At 42.6% G+C, this 16,531-nt stretch overlaps 1 protein-coding gene across 4 annotated transcripts in view; it reads right to left on the bottom strand.

Annotated features, from left to right (window-relative positions):
- The window catches only part of LOC115195395 (catenin delta-2-like), a 562,679-nt gene that overhangs the window by 111,952 nt on the left and 434,196 nt on the right, over window positions 1-16,531 (bottom strand). For all 4 annotated transcript variants that reach the window (XM_029755212.1, XM_029755211.1, XM_029755213.1 and 1 more), the window contains one exon: window positions 9,513-9,726. In XM_029755212.1, the coding sequence (XP_029611072.1) occupies window positions 9,513-9,726 (214 nt within the window). The remainder of the gene's footprint in view (window positions 1-9,512; window positions 9,727-16,531) is intronic.

The raw sequence follows: 16,531 nt of genomic DNA, 5'->3' as shown, positions 1-16,531 counted from the left end.
AGCATGCACGATCGATTTTCTATTTCCACTCGTTCAACTTGCAAAGAAAGGAATCTGTGAAAATCTCACCCTAAACGTTGTTTAAACCAGTCAAATCACATTCGTATGTATTCCTCAGAGATCCTAGAATGTAACGAGACTTCACTATATAATTAGGGGTGTAGTATATCCTATAGGGCACCATATTTGGACAGAGAGCGACACCTTCATGGCACGCCGATGACGCGGGCGGTCTTCACTTGAACGACTCTAACTTTGTCAAATAAGCACCAATCGGGGTCAAACAAAGCTAGCTAGATAGCTAATGAGCTGGGCTTTACGGGAGTATCCGGAAACCATGTATACGTCGTAAAATGTAGCTACTAATCTTCTACGACAGCATGCCTTTTCATTTTGTTTAACTTATATGTCTACTAATACTGGAAAAGCTAGTCCAAGTCCAAGTATACAGATTTGACGATAATCTTGCAGAAAAATGTAATATGTAATGTCTCCTTCACGATTTGCCTAAATGTACCTGAGTGACTTCACACTAAATGTCATGTAGCTTGCTCATACTTCTTTATCTGTCTGAAACTTTGAACATACACTGCTGCCATCTTGTGGACACCATCAGAATTACAACCAGAGTGATGTCTGGAACAGGGACATTTCTGCAGCATTTCAAAGATGGTGGTAGAAAGAAAATGTTTTTTTTTTTTTCTTTGTATTTTCTTCTTCCAGATCTATTGTGTTATACTCTCCTACATTACATTCACATTTCCACAGACTTCAAAGTGTTTCCTTCCAAATGGTAGAATATGCATATCCTTGCTTCAGGGCCTGAGCTACAGGCAGTTAGATTTGGGTATGTCATTTAGGCAAAAAATTTCCCTAAGAATTCATTTAGAGTAATTCATGTAAATTTAGTTGTTCTACAAATGCTGGGCTATATGTTTACATTTTTAATACATTCTAAGGCTGCATGATGAGACTCTAATGATGATTTGATAAAAGTTGCTTGAAAGGCATGAGCTCTGCTTTGTTTTTTGCTCAGGTTGTACACACTTCGTCAGTCTCTCATTCACAATTTGTGAAGCACTTGATAATGCCTCGAATTTCCCGGCAGCATCCCCTTCGTGTGGCCATAACGCACCCTAAAAAAATCTATGTCTTTTGCAGCCCTTCTTTCTGAGTGCCTCCTGTTCCCGAAGCACCTCTCCTCTCACTCACATGGCTCTCCATCACGTGAACAGGTGTCTTTCTCACAGGCTACAAGTGAAGACAGACACATCGGGGACACAACTGCTCCCGTCCTTATCCAATTCCGAGGTGCATATTGAAGATATTGGAAGAACTGTCCATATTTGCTTTTCGTCAGCCAACAAGATAAGTAGGCCTAACGAACAGCAAAAGCACTAGCCTATGTCAATCTACTATCCCCCATAGTACAAAAGTTGACCTAAACATAGTCTGGGACAGACGTGGGATGTGATAGATCCCACATTAATACAACCACTAGAATCAGAAAAACGTTGTTACGCAATGAGGCTGACGCAACATGAACTATTAGGCTATTTCTTGACATTATAAGCGCTGCAATGCGTACATGGCACTAGGCTATACGTGTGAATGTTCCATTAACAGGTAAACAACATTCTTAAAAGTGATTGTAAAATGTGATTATGCATGTTATGCTTTTATTATAAAGGTGCATTTTATATGGTGAAAATGATCTTCCCCAAACTTGAAACTCACACGCTGCTTATGTATGCCAGTTAGGTTCTTCACCCCTTGTAATGCAGATTAATGTGATTAATTTTAAGAAGTTATTTGGCCACTTTAGTTGTGATACAAACCTTGTCAAAACATATAGGCCTATGGGCTTGGCTACATGAGGTGTGATACTAACCTTATTAAAACATATAGGCCTATGGGCTAGGCTACATGAGGTGTGATACTAACCTTATTTAAACACATATACCTATGGGCTAGGCTACATGAGGTGTGATACTATGATTAGAAAAGTCACACAAAAAAATACATTGTTTCTTATGCTGGACATCATTCACAAGTGTTAATATATAATTCACAAGTGATAGGCTAATATTATAACCCATCAGAATATTATTGACTTAATATTGTCTTTACATACAATAAATAATATATATGTGACTTTGTTTTTATTTAGAATGGACCAGTATCATGCACCTGTCTCGAAACAGGGCCAAGGGAAAAAATAAATGTAATCTATGCACTTATATAACGAATGGAGGACACTTATCCGGTGGTTCATTTTCATGCCAGCCAGGTTGTCACACCCTGATCTGTTTCACCTGTCTTTGTGCTTGTCTCCACCCCCCTCCAGGTGTCGCCCCTGTTCCCCATTATCCCCAGTGTATTTATACCTGTATTCTCTGTTTGTCTGTTGCCGGTTCGTCTTGCCAAGCCTACCAGCGTCTTTTTCCGTGCTCCTGTTTTTTCTGCGCTCTGTTTTCTAGCCCTACTGGTTCAGACCTGTTCTGCCTGCCCTGACCTCGAGCCTGCCTGCCCCACAGTACCTTTTGGACTCTGACCTGGTTAATGAACTTCTGCCTGTCTTCAACCTGCCTATTGCCTGCCCCTTGTATTTTAATAAATATCAGAGACTCTAAGCATCTGCCTCCTTTGTCTGCATCTGGGTCTCGCCCTGTGTCATTATACAGGTAGGCTAAACTCCTGTTGTAAAGATAAGCAATGTGCTTAATATTTGCTTAATATTAGGAAAGTTGAGAAATAAATATAGTAGGTCTAGCCTATACAAAGTTGATGGGATCCTCTTTTTCAAAGAGGCGGCAGGTAGCCTAGTTGTTCGAGCGTTGGGCCAGTAACCAAAAGGTTTCTGGATTGAATCCCCTAGCTGACAAGGTCAAAATCTGTCATTTTGCCCCTGAGCAAGGCAGTTAACCCACTGTTCCCCAGGCGCCAAAGACGTGGATGTCGATTATGGCAGCCCCCATCACCTCTCTGATTGAGAGGGGTTGGGTTAAATTCGGAAGACACATTTCAGTTGAATGCATTCAGTTGTACAACTAGGTATCTCCCTTTCCCTTCCATCACTCTGTTTTCTCACACAATTGCATAGCCTATAGAAATGCTGCGCAACACGAGCTCATGGGCTCTCATGAAGTTTTGGATTACATTTTCAAATTAATTTGTATTGATGTCAGCGGGACAATAGAGTGCTGAGTACCAGGCAGTTAGCAAGTTTGATAGGATACTAATGACCATCAGCAGCATCAGAGCTTGGAGAAGCCTAATTACCGTGACTAAACGGTCACGTGGAATTTAACTGCCTTCATGACTCGTGACCACCAGTGTGGTGGTAATACTGTCACCGTAACAGCCCTACACCTGGCAGCTACAGTACTACCATACCCCGTTCTAAGGCACTTCAATATTTTGTCTTGCTCATATACCCTCTGAATGGCACACACACAATCCATCTCAATTGTCTCAAGGCTTAAAAATCCTTATTGAACTTGTCTCCTCTCCTTCATCTACACTGATTAAAGTGGATTGACATCAATAAGGAAAAATAGCTTTCACCTGGATTCACCTGGTGAGTTTAAGTAATGGAAAGAGCATGTTCCTAATGCTTTGTAGACTCAGTGTACACACTAACATTGCAGGCCCGCAGGCCCACAGGCGCGCACACACAGACACACACACACACACACACACACACACACACACACACACACACACACACACACACACACACACACACCCTGAGGAATAGGTTATATTGCCATACATTCTAAACCCAAAAGGACCTTTTATGAGGAGATCTGTGGTATAGCTTGATAGATAAACCATCTTTCTAGCCCTAGTTATAATCCACAGGGAATTCAGTCCGTCCCCATTGTTTGGTAATCAGGAGTTATCTACTGTTCAGCCATCACTCATTGTTTTGGCCCTCTGTGTCCTTTGTCTCCATAGAGACAGTCTGACCTATCAGATGAGCACTGTAGCTGAGAGGGACGGGTGAGAGGTCAAATTGGACGAGTGTCACGTTCCCTCTCGCTTCCCTTATCTCTGAACATGACAAAGCTACAAAAGCAGACTGTGTATGTGTTTTTGTGTGTGTGTGTGTGTGTGTGTGTGTGTGTGTTTATGTGTGTATGTGTGTGGGTGTATGTTTGTGTGTGAATGTGTGTGAATGTGTGTGTGTGTGTGTTTATGTGTGTATGTGTGTGGGTGTATGTTTGTGTGAGAATGTGTGTGTGAGAATGTGTGTATGTTTGTGTGTGAATGTGTGTGAATGTGTGTGTGTGTTTATGTGTGTATGTGTGTGGGTGTATGTTTGTGTGAGAATGTGTGTGTGTGTGTGTGTGTGTGTGTGTGTGTGTGTGTGTGTGTGTGTGTGTGTGTGTGTGTGTGTGTGTGTGTGTGTGTGTGTGTGTGTGGATGTTGTTTTTAAGTATGTGTTTACAGGGCATTCGGAAAGTATTCAGACCCCTTAACTTTTTCCACATTTTGTTACGTTACAGCCTTATTCTAAAATGGATTAAATTGTTTTTTTCCCTCATTAATCTACACACAATACCCCAAAATGACGAAGCAAAAACAGAAGGCACTGTATCTCTGAACCAGCTCTCTTCGCTGACAAGAGGAAATGACAACTGAATTATACTTAACTGTTTAAACTGTAGTTGACTGGTTATCCAACCCAGGTCATAAGTGAAACTCAAGAACATGTTAGTCCACTGAGCTAAAGTCTTTAAGTCTTTAGGATACTACCAGTGGCCTAACTTCATCCCTCAGTGGTTTGAAGGCCTTTTCAATAGAGCCTATTCCAGCTCCATCTTAGGCAAGGGGACCCGCTCCATTGGAGCAGCTGATAGGCTTCTCAACGCCCATTCACACGGCCAATCACTAGTCACGGATGGGTTAGGATCCATATGTCTGGTGCCTCCCATTAGAGATAAAAATGCATGCATGCTTACACACACAAACACGCAAGTACACACAAACACACACACAAGTACACACAAACACACACACAAACACACACACAAGTACACACAAACACACACACACACACACACACACACACACACACACAGACAAGTACACACAAACCCACATGCACGCTTACACACACAAACACACGCAAGTACACACAAACACAAGCAAGTACACACACACACATGCAAAGCTTTGGCAAAGGTCCTCCAGTGTTGATGTAAACTCAAAAGTAGTCTTTCGGGGATCTCTCCTTGGCTAGCCTGGCTTAGACGTGCTTGTGAAAGATCTCATGCTCCACAGAAAAATTACACACAAGGATTTTGTCACAGTTCTCACCTAAGAAACATAAATGTAGCTAAACACTGCACTCTCACAGAGACACCACGGCCAAACAAGCTTATTTCTGGCAGATAGAACAGCTTTGAAAAAGCCTGACAGTAGCGAAACACTGACAAAATAATCTGAAGAAACGTGTGGGAGTTGTTTTTCATATTTGATGACTAGTGAGGCGGTTTGTTCCCGGCATCACAGAGAGAAGCTCTGTGGTTTGTTTGAATATTTCAACACTCTCAAAGTTAGTTGAGACTGTCTGAAAACGTGGACAATGAGGGTCTGAGAATTAAGATGGAATGCTGAAAAGGAGTGACCTGAATTGACTGATCCTGTTATCTTTTCAAATGGTTTTCTATTGAATAGCTATGTTATCTGGCTACTGAATACGCCTGGACTCAGGAAAAATGAAACTATTGGAAAGTCATCATAGTCTTCTGGAATGTAGAAGTGTCAGTGTATTATGTGTGCGTGAGTGCGAGCGTCCTTGCGTGTGTACCCTTATCCTACTCTCCCTCTGTTCCTCTGGTGATGTAGAGGTTAATCCAGGCCCTGCAGCCCCCAGCACCAATCCCATTCCCCAGGCGCTCACATTTGTTGACTTCTCTCTCTAAAATGATCTACCGAAATTGTTGCAACCCCTTTCTAAGTATATATCAATGATATTGCTCTTGCTGCTGGTGATTCTCTGATCCACCTCTACGCAGACGACACCATTCTGTATACATCTGGCCCTTCTTTGGACACTCTGTTAAATGTCTTGTGGACAGGTGGCAGTATTCGGTATTTCGGATGACTGACGTGCCCAAAGTAAACTGTCTATTACTCAGGCCCAAAAGCTAGGATGGTATTGTATAGAAAACACTCTGAAGTTTCCAAAAGTCTTAAAATAATGTCTGTGAGTATAACAGAACTGATATAGCAGGCAAAAACCCGAGGAGAATCCATCCGGGGAATTTTTGTTGTTGTTGAGCTCACCACTCATTATAATGCCTACCAATGGGAATATCAAAGCAATACCTCCCAGATTGCAGTTCCTAGGGCTTCCAGTAGATGTCATCAGTCTTTAGAAAGAGTTTCAGGCTTGTTTTTTGAAAATGTAGCTAGAATTTCTAAGTGGCTCCCATTTTGGCTGTAGTGTTGTGGCGCGTGCGGAAGAGAGCGTGCACTTCGTTATTTATCTCCGGTAATGAACATATTGTTCTCCGTCTTAAATTTGATAGTTTATGAGGGAAACCGGTGGATTACTGAATCAAGCGCGCCAACTAAGCTGACTCTTTTGGGATATAAAGAAGGACTTTATCGAACAAAAGGACCATTTGTTATGTAGCTGGGACACTTTGGATTGCAAACAGATGAAGATCTTCAAAGCTAAGTGATTTATTTTATCACTATTTCTGACTTTCTAAACGCCTCTGCTTGTTTGGAAAATGTTTAAAGCTTTGTATGCGGGGCGCTGTCCTCATATAATTGCATGGTATGCTTTCGCCGTAAAGCCTTTCTGAAATCTGACAAAGCGGCTGGATTAACAAGAAGTTAAGCTTTTAAATGATGTAGGACACTTGTATTTTCATGAATGTTTAATTTTTACGAATTTGTATTTTGAATTTGGCTCGCTCCGATTTCACTGGATGTTGTCGAATTTGATCCCGCTAGAGGGATTTACGCAGTAAGAGGTTAACAAACCTGCAAACAAGCTTCAATGCCGTACAACACTCCTTTCATGGCCTCCGACTGCTTTTCAATGCTAGTAAAACTAAATGCATGCTCTTCAACCGATTGCTGCCTGCACCCGCCCGCCTGACTAGCATCAATTCTCTGGATGGTTCTGACTTAGAATATGTGGACAACTTCAAATACCTAGGTGTCTGGTTAGACTGTACACTCTCCTTCCAGACTCATATTAAGCATTTTCAATTCAAAATTAAATCTAGAATCGGCTTCCTATTTTGCAACAAAGCCTCCTTTACTCATGCTGCCAAACATACCCTCATAAAATTGACTATCCTACCGATCCTTGACTTCGGTGATGTCAATCACAAAATAGCCTCCAACACTCTACTCAGGAAACTGGATGTACTCTATCACAGTGCCATCCGTTTTGTCACCAAAGCCCCATATACTACCCATCACTGCGACCTGTATGCTCTTGTTGGCTGGCCCTCACTACATATTTGTCGCCAAACCCACTGGCTCCAGGTCAACTATAAGTCTTTACTAGGTAAAGCCCCGCCTTATCCTCTCTAGGGTATGTGGGACGAAATCGTCCTACCTACTCAACAGTCAGTGGAATCCCGTGGCGCGATATTCAAATACCTTAGAAATGCTATTACTTCAATTTCTCAAACATATTACTATTTTACACCATTTTAAAGACAAGACTCTCGTTAATCTAACCACACTGTCCGATTTCAAAAAGGCTTTACAACGAAAGCAAAACATTAGATTATGTCAGCAGAGTACCCAGCCACAAATAATCAGACACCCATTTTTCAAGCTAGCATATAATGTCACAAAAACCAAAACCACAGCTAAATGCAGCACTAACCTTTGATGATCTTCATCAGATGACACTCCTAGGACATTATGTTATACAATACATGCATGTTTTGTTCAATCAAGTTCATATTTATATCAAAAACCAGCTTTTTACATTAGCATGTGACGTTCAGAACTAGCATACCCACCGCAAACTTCCGGTGAATTTACTAAATTACTCACGATAAACGTTCACAAAAAACATAACAATTATTTTAAGAATTATAGATACAGAACTCCTTTATGCAATCGCGGTGTCCGATTTTAAAATAGCTTTTCAGCAAAAGCACATTTTGCAATATTCTGAGTAGATAGCTCGCCATCACGGGCTAGCTATTTTGAGACCCACCAAGTTTGGCACTCACCAAACTCAGATTTACTATATAAAAATTGGATTACCTTTGCTGTTCTTCGTCAGAATGCACTCCCAGGACTTCTACTTCATCCACAAATGTTGTTTTGGTTCAAAATAATCCATAGTTATGTTCAAATATCCTCTGTTTTGTTCTTGCGTTCAAGACACTATGCGATTTTTCTCGTAAAAAAGCGATAATATTCCGACCGGGAAACCCTGTTTTCGTTCAAAGACTCAAAGTTGAAAATGGCCTCTTCATGTGCACGCGCGCACCTGTCTCATTGTTCTCAGATCGACCACTTACCAAATGAGCTACTGTTTTTCAGCCATGGGCTACAAAGTCATCATTCAACGTTCTGGCGCCCTCTGAGAGTCTATGGGAGCCGTAGGAAGTGTCACGTTCCAGCAGAGATCCTCAGTTTTCAATAAAGAGAGTGTAGAAGGCCAAGAAATGGTCAGAGAGGGCACTTCCTGTACAGAATCTTCTCAGGTTTTTGCCTGCCATATGAGTTCTGTTATACTCACAGACACCATTCAAACAGTTGTAGAAACTTTAGGGTGTTTTCTATCCAAATCAAACAATTATATGCATATTCTAGTTTCTGGGCAGTAGTAATAACCAGATTAAACCGGGTACGTTTTTTATCCGGATGTGAAAATACTGCCCCCTACCCTAGAGAGGTTATCTCAGCTCACTGGTCACCATAGCAACACACACCAGTAGCACGCGGTCCAGCAGGTATATTTCACTGGTCATCCCCAAAGCCAACACTTTCTTTGGCCGCCTTTCCTTCCAGTTCCCTGCTGCCAATGACTGGAACGAATTGCAAAAATCACTGAAACTGGAGTCTTATATCTCCCTCACTAACTTTAAGCATCAGCTGTCAGAGCAGCTTACCGATCACTGTACCTGTACACAGCCAATCTGTGAATAGCACACCTAACTACCTCATCCCCATATTGTTACTTACCCTTATGCTCTTTTGCACCCCAGTATCTCAACTTGCACACCATCATCTGCACATCTATCACTCCAGTGTTAATGCTAAATTGTAATTATTTTGCCTCTATGGCCTATTTATTGCCTACCTCCCTACTCTTGTACATTTGCACACACTGTACATAGACTTTTCTATTGTGTTATTGACTGTACGTTTGTTTATGTGTAACTCTGTGTTGTTGTTTTTGTCGCACTGCTTTGCTTTATCTTGGCCAGGCCGCAGTTGTAATTTAGAACATGTTCTCAACTGGCCTACCTGGTTAAATAAAGGTGAAATAAAAATTAAATAAAAAAATGTACCTGTGACCAGTTCTCTTATCTCCACGTCTCCAGTCTTGCGTAGCAGGCGGACCAGGGCAGGTATGCCCCCACAGTTCTTCAGGGTAATCTTGTTGTCGTCGTTGGCCTTGCCGTAGACCAGGTTCCTCAGGGCTCCACAGGCACTGCGGTGGACCTCACTCATACGGTGGTCCAACAGGTCTACCAGCAGCTGGATCCCACCCTGACGACGAATCTGACAGAGAGATGGAGAGAAAGGAATTGCGGAGAAAATAGTGAGTAACGTTGCCTGAGATTTTAAAGACGTGTTGGCTCTACCAAGCAAACGCGTTGGCTTTAGATCAGTGGCCAATTTTTTTTTAACCATTTTAGTGGATGCTCTTATCCAGAGCGACTTACATGAGCAATTAAGGTTAAGTGCCTTGCTCAAGGGCACATCCATAGATTATTCACCTGCTTACCTCGGGAATTTGGATCAGCGACCTTTCAGTTACTGGCTCAAAGCTCTTAACCTCTAGGCTAATACAATGTTGAGGCACAAAGCTGGGTGACCTTGAGGAAAAATTGTTTGGGGTAAAAACTAGCAGACTACCTATTAAATCAATCTGTACTTACTGTAAATGACACCTTTAAATGTACAGTACATTGTAATCATGTACACTCAGTGATTTCCTGGGAGATGAGACATAGAAGTTTCAGCTGCCCTCCAGGAGTTACAATAACCAGGTTAACCAAATTAATGATGCAAGAAATGGCGGTGGAAACGCTTTTATGAGCAAATATTGATATAACAACTATCATATTGAAGTGAACTTGGAGTCACCAGATGAGATGTGTGGTCCTCCCACCACGACTTGAGAAACCGTGCAGTTTATTGCTGGGTGGTGAAAATACACAGTGATGAGCTTGATTCTTCTTTCCAATAAATAAATCAATGTTTTATTCTGGTGACATGATGATCGATGCTTGGCTGCCTTTTGACAAATAAAAAGAATCTCACTTGTCCATAATCATCTCATTATATAGGCTATACCCGCACTCTATCTGCCAGCTGTTGGCTAGAACGCATGTACCAATACCAGAGTGGGCACATTCACTATATAACGCAATGTTTTTTGTGACAAAACCATCAGTAAAGCTGAAAATGCGATGGAAATGTGTCTTCTTTATCGGTACAAGAGAATTTACCCGCAAAAGTTATTTTTATGTTCACTATGTCATCACGTATAGCCTTTAATCTGCAACAAGTCAATTTGATGGAAACACATGTCTTGCGGAAAATGCACATATTGTTTTTATGCGGATGTAAAAATATTCAAATGAAAATCTTTCACCAATTGGAAACCTAGCTAATCATAATCTTCACCGCTGGTGTTCCAGACATAGGCACTGTTTCACTACAGGGACCTTCTAATACCCTCAGGCGGCCAATGAGCAGAGAGAAAGGAGGGTTCCAAACAATCATGAGGGAGTTCTAATGATCACAGAACTCTGCAGAGGTCCACAGGAGGTCATTAACAACCAACTGGTGAATATTTGGAGCTGTGTGTATGTGTGTGATGCAAATGTGTGTGTGTGTGTGTGTGTGTGTGTGTGTGTGTGTGTGTGTGTGTGTGTGTGTGTGTGTGTGTGTGTGTGTGTGTGTGTGTGTGTGTGTGTGTGTGTGTGTGTGTGTGTATATTTATGTGCGTGTGCGAGGGTGTGTCAGATCCTAGATGCCCTGCAAGACTTCCATTTATAAATAGTATTCCTATTTCCTGCTATAAAGAGCTGCTGGCCCAGATCACAAATTACTTTCTCCTGTAAGACTTAGCTCTGTGTTTGACCTCAACCTTCTACACACAAACCTTAGATAGCATCACCACACAGACGGAGAGAGGGAGAGAGGGTGAGGGAGAGAGCGAGCGAGAGAGATAAGGTAGAAAGGGGAAAAGGTAGAAAGGGTGTGATTGAGAGGGGAGTAAGAGAGATAGGGGGGAGGTAGAGGGATTGCAAAAGGAAAGAGAAGGAGGGAGAGAGAGAGAGAGAGAGAGAGAGAGAGAGAGAGAGAGAGAGAGAGAGAGAAAGATGGAGAGGAGAGGAGAGAGCGGACAGGGAAAGGTTAGAAAAGGTGTTTGATGACACTGCAGAAGTTTATCGCTCCAAATAAATGTCAGTAATCTTTTCAATTAAGCCGGATTAACCCTGAACTGAATACTAAACAAACCACACACACTGACACTCCAAAACACTTCTGCTCCCCCCCACCAGTGATTTTTTTAGTCACTGGCCTACACACAAAATCCCATAATGTCAAAGTGGAATTTAGTTTTCAGATTGTTTTTTACAAATTACTTAACTAAAAGCTGAAATGTCTTGAGTGAATAAGTATTCAATCCCTTTGTTATGGTAAACCTAAATAAGTACAGGAGTAAAAATGTGCTTAACAAATCACATAATACGATGCATGGACTCACTCTGTGTGCAATAATAGTGGTAAACATTATTTTCTTACACAAACAATTATGTGTAAGGTCTCTCAGTCGAGAAGTACAATTCAAGCACAGATTCAAACACAAAGACCAGGGAGGTTTTCCAATGCCTAGCTAAGAAGGGTACCTATTGGTAGATAGCTGAAATAAAAAGCAGACACTGAAATGACAGAGTGAAAAGAAGGAAGCCTGTACAGAAAACATTCATGCTGTTTGCAATAAGGCAGTAAAGTAATAGTGCAAAACATTTGGTAAAGAAATTCATGTTTTGTCCTGAATACAAAGCTTTTTGTCTGGGGCAAATCCAACAATACGTCACTGAGTACCACTCTTCACATTTTCAAGGATGGTGGTGGCTGCATCATGTTATGGGTATGCTTGTCATCGGCAAGCACTCGGGTGTTATTTAGGATAAAAAGAAATGTAATAGAGCTAAGCACAGGCAAAATCTTAAAGGAAAACCTGGTTCAGTCTTCTTTCCAACAGACAGTGGGAGATAATTTCACCTTTCAGCAGTGACAATAATGGGAATGAACACAGCATGGCACAGACATAGATGGTCGCCTCGCTTCGCGTTTTTAGGAAACTATGGAGTATTTAGTTTTTTTAATGTATTATTTCTTACATTGTTACCCCAGGAAATCTTAAGTCTTATTACATGCATACTTACCAACAATACAACCAGGAATACGACTTTCCCGAAGCAGATCTTCTCTTCGGACCACCACCCAGGACAATGGATCTAATCCCAGCAGCTGACCGAAAACAACGGCGACACAGAAGGGGCAGACGGAGCGGTCTTCTGGTCAGGCTTCGTAAAAGGGCACATCGCTCACAAGTATACTACTCGCCGAATGTCCAGTCTCTTGACAACAAGGTAGATGAAATTCGAGCAGTGGTTGCCTTCCAGAGAGACATCAGAGATTGTAACATTCTCTGTTTCACAGAAGCATGGTTTTCTCGGGATATGTTGTCAGAATCGGTCCAGCCACTGGGCTTCTCCGTGCTTCACGCCGACAGAGATAAACACCTCTCTAGGAAGAGGAAGGGCGGGGGTGTACGCTTTATGAACTCGTGGTGCGATCATAACAACACACAGGAACTCAAGTCCTTCTGATCACCCGATCTAGAATTCCTTACAATCAAATGCCGGCCATTCTACCTACCAAGAGAATTTTCGTCAGTTATAGCCACCGCTGTGTACATCCCCCCTCAAGCGAACACCAAGACGGCCCTCAAGGAACTTCACTCGACTCTATGTAAACTGGAAACTATATACCCGGAGGCTGCTTATTGTAGCAGGGGATTATAAATAAGAACATTTGAGATCAATGTTACCTAGATTTTATCAGCATATTGATTGCACGACACGTGAGGCTAATACTCTCGACCACTGCTACTCTAACTTCCGCGATGCATACAAAGCCCCGCCCTCCCTTCGGCAAATCCGACCACGAAACCATCTTGCTTGTCCCGGCTTATAGGCAGAAACTAAAACAGGATGTACCAGTGACGAGAACCATTCAACACTGGGTGGACAAATCGGAAGCCACGCTCCAAGATTGTTTTGATCATGGGAACTGGAATATGTTCCAGTCAGCCTCAGAGAACGACATTGATCTATACGCTGACTCGGTGAGTGCATTTATAAATAAGTAGCAATTCAAAGGCTCAGACACGAGATGTATGTGGCAGGATCTACAGGAAATCACGGACTACAAAAACAGCCACGTCACGGATACCAACGTCACGCTTCCAGACAAGTTAAACACCTTCTTTGCCCGCTTTGAGGATAATACAGTGCCACCGTCATGGCTTGCTAACAAAGACTGCGTCACCCCCCCCCCCTTCTCAGTGGCTGACGTGAGTAAAACATTTAAACATGTTAACCCTTGCAGGGTTGCTGGCCCAGATGGCATCCCTAGCCACGTCCTCAGAGCATGCGCAGACCAGCTGGCTGGTGTGTTTACAGACATATTTAATCACTCCCTATCCCAGTCTGTTGTCCCCATATGCTTCAAGATGGCTACCATTGTTCCTGTACCCAAGAAGGCAAAGATAACTGAACTAAATCACTACCGCCCCAAGGCACTCACTTCTGTCATCATGAAGTGCTTTGAGAGGCTAGTCAAGGATCATACCACCGCCACCTTACCGGCCACACTAGATACACTACAGTTTGCATACCGCTCCAACAGGTCCACAGATAACGCAATCGCCATTGCACTGCACACTGCCCTATCCCATCTGGACAAAAATGATACCTATGTAAGAATGCTGTTCATTGACTACAGCTCAGCATTCAAAACCATTGTACTCTCCAAGCTCATCATCAAGCTGGAGGCCCTGGGTCTCAACGCCTCCCTGTGCAACTGGGTCCTGGACTTTCTGACGGGCCACCCCCGGGTGGTGAAGGTAGGAAACAACATCTCCACCTCATTGACCCTCAACACTGGGGCCCCACAAGGGTGTGTGCTCAGCCCTCTCCTGTACTCCCTGTTCACCCATGACTGCGTGGCCATGCACGCCTACAACTCAATCATCAAGTTTGCAGAAGACACAACAGTGGTGATCACCAACAACGACGAGACAGCCTACAGGGATGAGGTGAGGGCAATCAAAGTGTGGTGTCAGGAAAAAACTACCTCTCACTCAATGTCAACAAAACAAAGGAGATGATCGTGGACTTCAGGAAACAGCAGAGGGAGCACCCCCCTATCCACATCGAAGGGCCAGCAGTGGAGAAGGTGGAAAGTTTTAAGTTCCTGGGCGTACACATCACAGACAAACTGAAATGGTCCACCCATACGGACAGTGTGGTGAAGAAGGCGCAACAGCGCCTCTTCAACCTCAGGAGGTGGAAGAAATGTGGCTAGCCACCCAAAACCCTGACAAACTTTTACAGATGCTCAATCGAGAGCATCCTGTCAGGCTGTATCACAGCCTGGTACTGCAACTGCACCGCCCTCAACCACAAGGCTCTCCAGAGGGTGGTGCGGTCTGCACAACTCATCACCGTGGGCAAACTACCTGCCCTCCATGACAACTACAGCACCCGATGTCACAGGAAGGCCAAAAAGATCATCAAGGACAGACCTCGTCCAGAAGGCGACGTCCAGAAGGCGAGGTCAGTACAGGTGCATCAAAGCTGGGACCGAGAGATTGAGAAACAACTTCTATCTCAAGGTCATCAGACTGCTAAACAGCAATTACTAACTCAGAGAGGCTGCTGCCCACATTGAGACCCAATCACTGGACACTTTAATAAATGGATCACTAGTCACTTTAAACAATACCACTTTAAATAATGCTACTTTAATAATGTTTACATATCTTACATTACTCATATCACATGTATATACTGCATTTTATACCATCTACTGCACCTTGCCTATGCCGCTCGGACATCGCTCATCCATAAATGTATATGTATATATTCTCATTCACCCCTTTAGATTTGTGTGTATTAGGTAGTTGTTGGGAATTGTTAGATTATTTGTTAGATATTACTGCACTATTGGAACTAGAAGCACAAGCATTTCGCTACACTCACATTAACATCTGCTAACCATGTGTATGTGACAATAACCTAAAACACAAGGTCAAATCTACACTGGAGTTGCTTACCAAGAAGACAGTGAATGTTCCTGAGTGGTCGAGTTATAGTTGCAGCTTTAATTGGTTTTAACATCTATGTCAAGACCTGAAAAGTGCTATCTAGCAATGATCAACAACTAATTTGACAGAGGTTGAAGGATTTTTTAAACAATAAAGAGAAAATATTGTTTAATCCAGGTATGAAAAGCTCTTTAGGCTTCACTCCAGCTGTAATCGCTGCCAAAGGTGATTCTAACATGTATTAACTAAGGGGCTTGTATACTAATCTAATCAAGACATATTAGTGTTTTATTTTTCATTAAGCATATATTATCTTAGAATATATCTTCCACTTTGCCATTACAGAGTATTGTGTGTAGACGGTTGACAAAAAAAGACAATTAAATAAATTTCAATCCAACTTTGTAACATAACTTGTGTGCGTGCGTGCATGTGTGTCTGTCTGTGCTTACATACACAAACAGACTACCTTGTTGAGTGGCGAGTGTGTTTGGTCCCTGTTCACAGCCGTGTCTGAGACTTGGTTACATATCTGTACATCGCACGCACGCACGCACGCACACACGCACACACACACACACACACACTTACACATGAAGAGGCAACAGATGCTTGGAGAGCCGACACAACAAGAGGGGAGTGTTGATGAGTGGGGATAAGAACAGTGTGTGTATTCCATCAGGGATGTGTGTGTCACGTGCGCCTGTGAGTGTGTGTGTGTGTTTGTGTATATGGGCCCAGATGTTGTTGTTATGTTGTTGTTATTCTTGTCGTGTTTCTGTAATAAACAAAAGGAAAATGCTGTTCTGAAACACAAGACTGATCCAATGAAACATGAGAGATATGGAGAGACAAGAGGAGAGAAATAGACAAATAAAACTGAGGGAGGAAGAGAAGGATGGGGAGGGGGTGGATGATGGGAGGGAGGGAGAGATGAAGAGGGACGGAAGA

This window comes from Salmo trutta, chromosome 6 (assembly GCF_901001165.1).
Source record: "Salmo trutta chromosome 6, fSalTru1.1, whole genome shotgun sequence".
Lineage (NCBI taxonomy): Eukaryota > Metazoa > Chordata > Actinopteri > Salmoniformes > Salmonidae > Salmo > Salmo trutta.
Note: the sequence above shows the minus strand (reverse complement) of the source record. Positions and strands in the feature narration are given on the sequence as shown.